Raw genomic sequence first — 1801 nt, forward strand, 5'->3', positions numbered from 1 at the left:
CACCGCCACCCTCATTTCCCTCACACACGTACGTTCGCGGTACGCTGCAGCGCCTTTCATCCCTTTTCAAAACAGATACGCTAACACGGCGGCGCGCGGTGAAGAGAGAACATGTAAGAGCACGAGATACGCCGCGCTCGCCACGTGGGACATTCCGTGGCTGTCACGCGAACGCCGTCAAGCACGCACCCGCGGACTCACGTGTCGCGTCGCTGGCGGCCTACTGCGAGTCCGAGGCGTTCGCGGCCTGGCGCGCGCGACGCTGCTTCTCCATCGCTGCAGCCTCCTCCGCCATGGCCTTCGCCTTCTCCAGAACAGACTTGATGCCGCCAACCATGTAGAACGCCATCTCCGGGATCTGGTCGTACGACCCCATCAGCAGGCCAGAGAACGACTCCACCGTGTCGGCCAGCTGCACGTAGTGGCCCGTCATGCCCGTGAACACCTCCGCAACCTGGAACGGCTGCGACAGGAACCGGGTCACCTTGCGCGCGCGGTCCACCACAACCTTGTCCTCCTCGCTCAGCTCGTCGATGCCAAGCACCGCAATGATATCCTGCAGCTCCTTGTACTTGGTCAGCATCTGCACGATATCCTGCGCAACGTTGTAGTGGTCCACATCGATCACATCGGGGTCCATGATACGCGACGCGCACTCCAGCGGGTTCACGGCAGGGTAGATGCCCGACTCCGCCACCGCGCGGTCCAGCACAGTCGTCGCGTCCAGGTGCGAGAACGTCGTCGCGGGCGCGGGATCCGTGATATCATCCGCCGGCACGTACACGGCCTGCACGGACGTGATCGACCCCTTCGTCGTCGATGTGATGCGCTCCTGCAGCATACCAAGATCCTCGGCAAGCGTCGGCTGGTAGCCCACGGCGGCCGGAATGCGGCCCAGCAGCGCAGACACCTCGGAGTTCGCCTGCGTGAAGCGGAAGATGTTGTCGATGAACAGCAGCACGTTCTGGCCCTCCACGTCGCGGAAGTACTCCGCCATCGTCAGCGCAGACTGCGCAACGCGCGCGCGCGCACCCGGGGGCTCGTTCATCTGCCCGTACACAAGCACGCACTTCGACTCGCCCTTCAGGTCAATCACCTTCGACTGCATCATCTCCAGGTATAGGTCCGTGCCCTCGCGCGTGCGCTCGCCAACGCCGGCAAACACGGAGAAGCCACCGTGGCCCTTCGCGACGTTGTTGATCAGCTCCATGATGATCACAGTCTTGCCCACACCGGCACCGCCGAACAGGCCGATCTTGCCGCCCTTGCAGTAGGGCAGAATGAGGTCGATCACCTTGATGCCGGTCGTCAGGATCGTGTCCTCCGCGGCCTGGTCCGCCAGCTTCGGGGCCTCGGCGTGGATCGCCATGCGCATCTTCTCGCCCACGGGGCCGCGCTGGTCGATCGCGTCGCCCAGAACGTTGAAGATGCGGCCCAGCGTCTCACGGCCCACCGGCACAGAGATGTTGCCGCCGGTCGACACAACCTTCGACTTCAGCTTCAGCAGGTCCGTCGTCTGCATCGCAATGCAGCGGCCGGTGTTCGCATCCAAGTGCTGCACGATCTCCAGCGTCAGCGGCTCATCGCGGCCAAGGTCCTCCGTCACATCCAGCGCCGTCAGTACGGGCGGCACGCCCTCCGAGAAGTGCACGTCCACCACCGCGCCAATGACCTGCGACACGTAGCCGACGCGGCCCTTGTGCTCCGCAGGCTTCGCGGCAGCGGCAGCCGCCGCCGACGACGCAGCGCGCACCCCAGCGGCGCGGCGAATCATCGCAGACTGCACACGGGACAGCATGGT

General features: G+C 64.7%; 1 protein-coding gene across 1 annotated transcript; it reads right to left on the reverse strand.

Annotated features, from left to right (window-relative positions):
- Nucleotides 1–220: 220 nt before the first annotated feature.
- Nucleotides 221–1798, reverse strand: LDBPK_251210 (ATPase beta subunit, putative; the record flags this gene model as incomplete). Its single annotated transcript, XM_003861403.1, has 1 exon — nucleotides 221–1798. The coding sequence occupies one exon, from the start codon at nucleotides 1796–1798 to the stop codon at nucleotides 221–223; it is 1578 nt and encodes a 525-aa protein (XP_003861451.1).
- Nucleotides 1799–1801: the final 3 nt, after the last annotated feature.

The sequence above is a fragment of the Leishmania donovani genome, chromosome 25 (assembly GCF_000227135.1).
Source record: "Leishmania donovani BPK282A1 complete genome, chromosome 25".
NCBI lineage: Eukaryota > Euglenozoa > Kinetoplastea > Trypanosomatida > Trypanosomatidae > Leishmania > Leishmania donovani.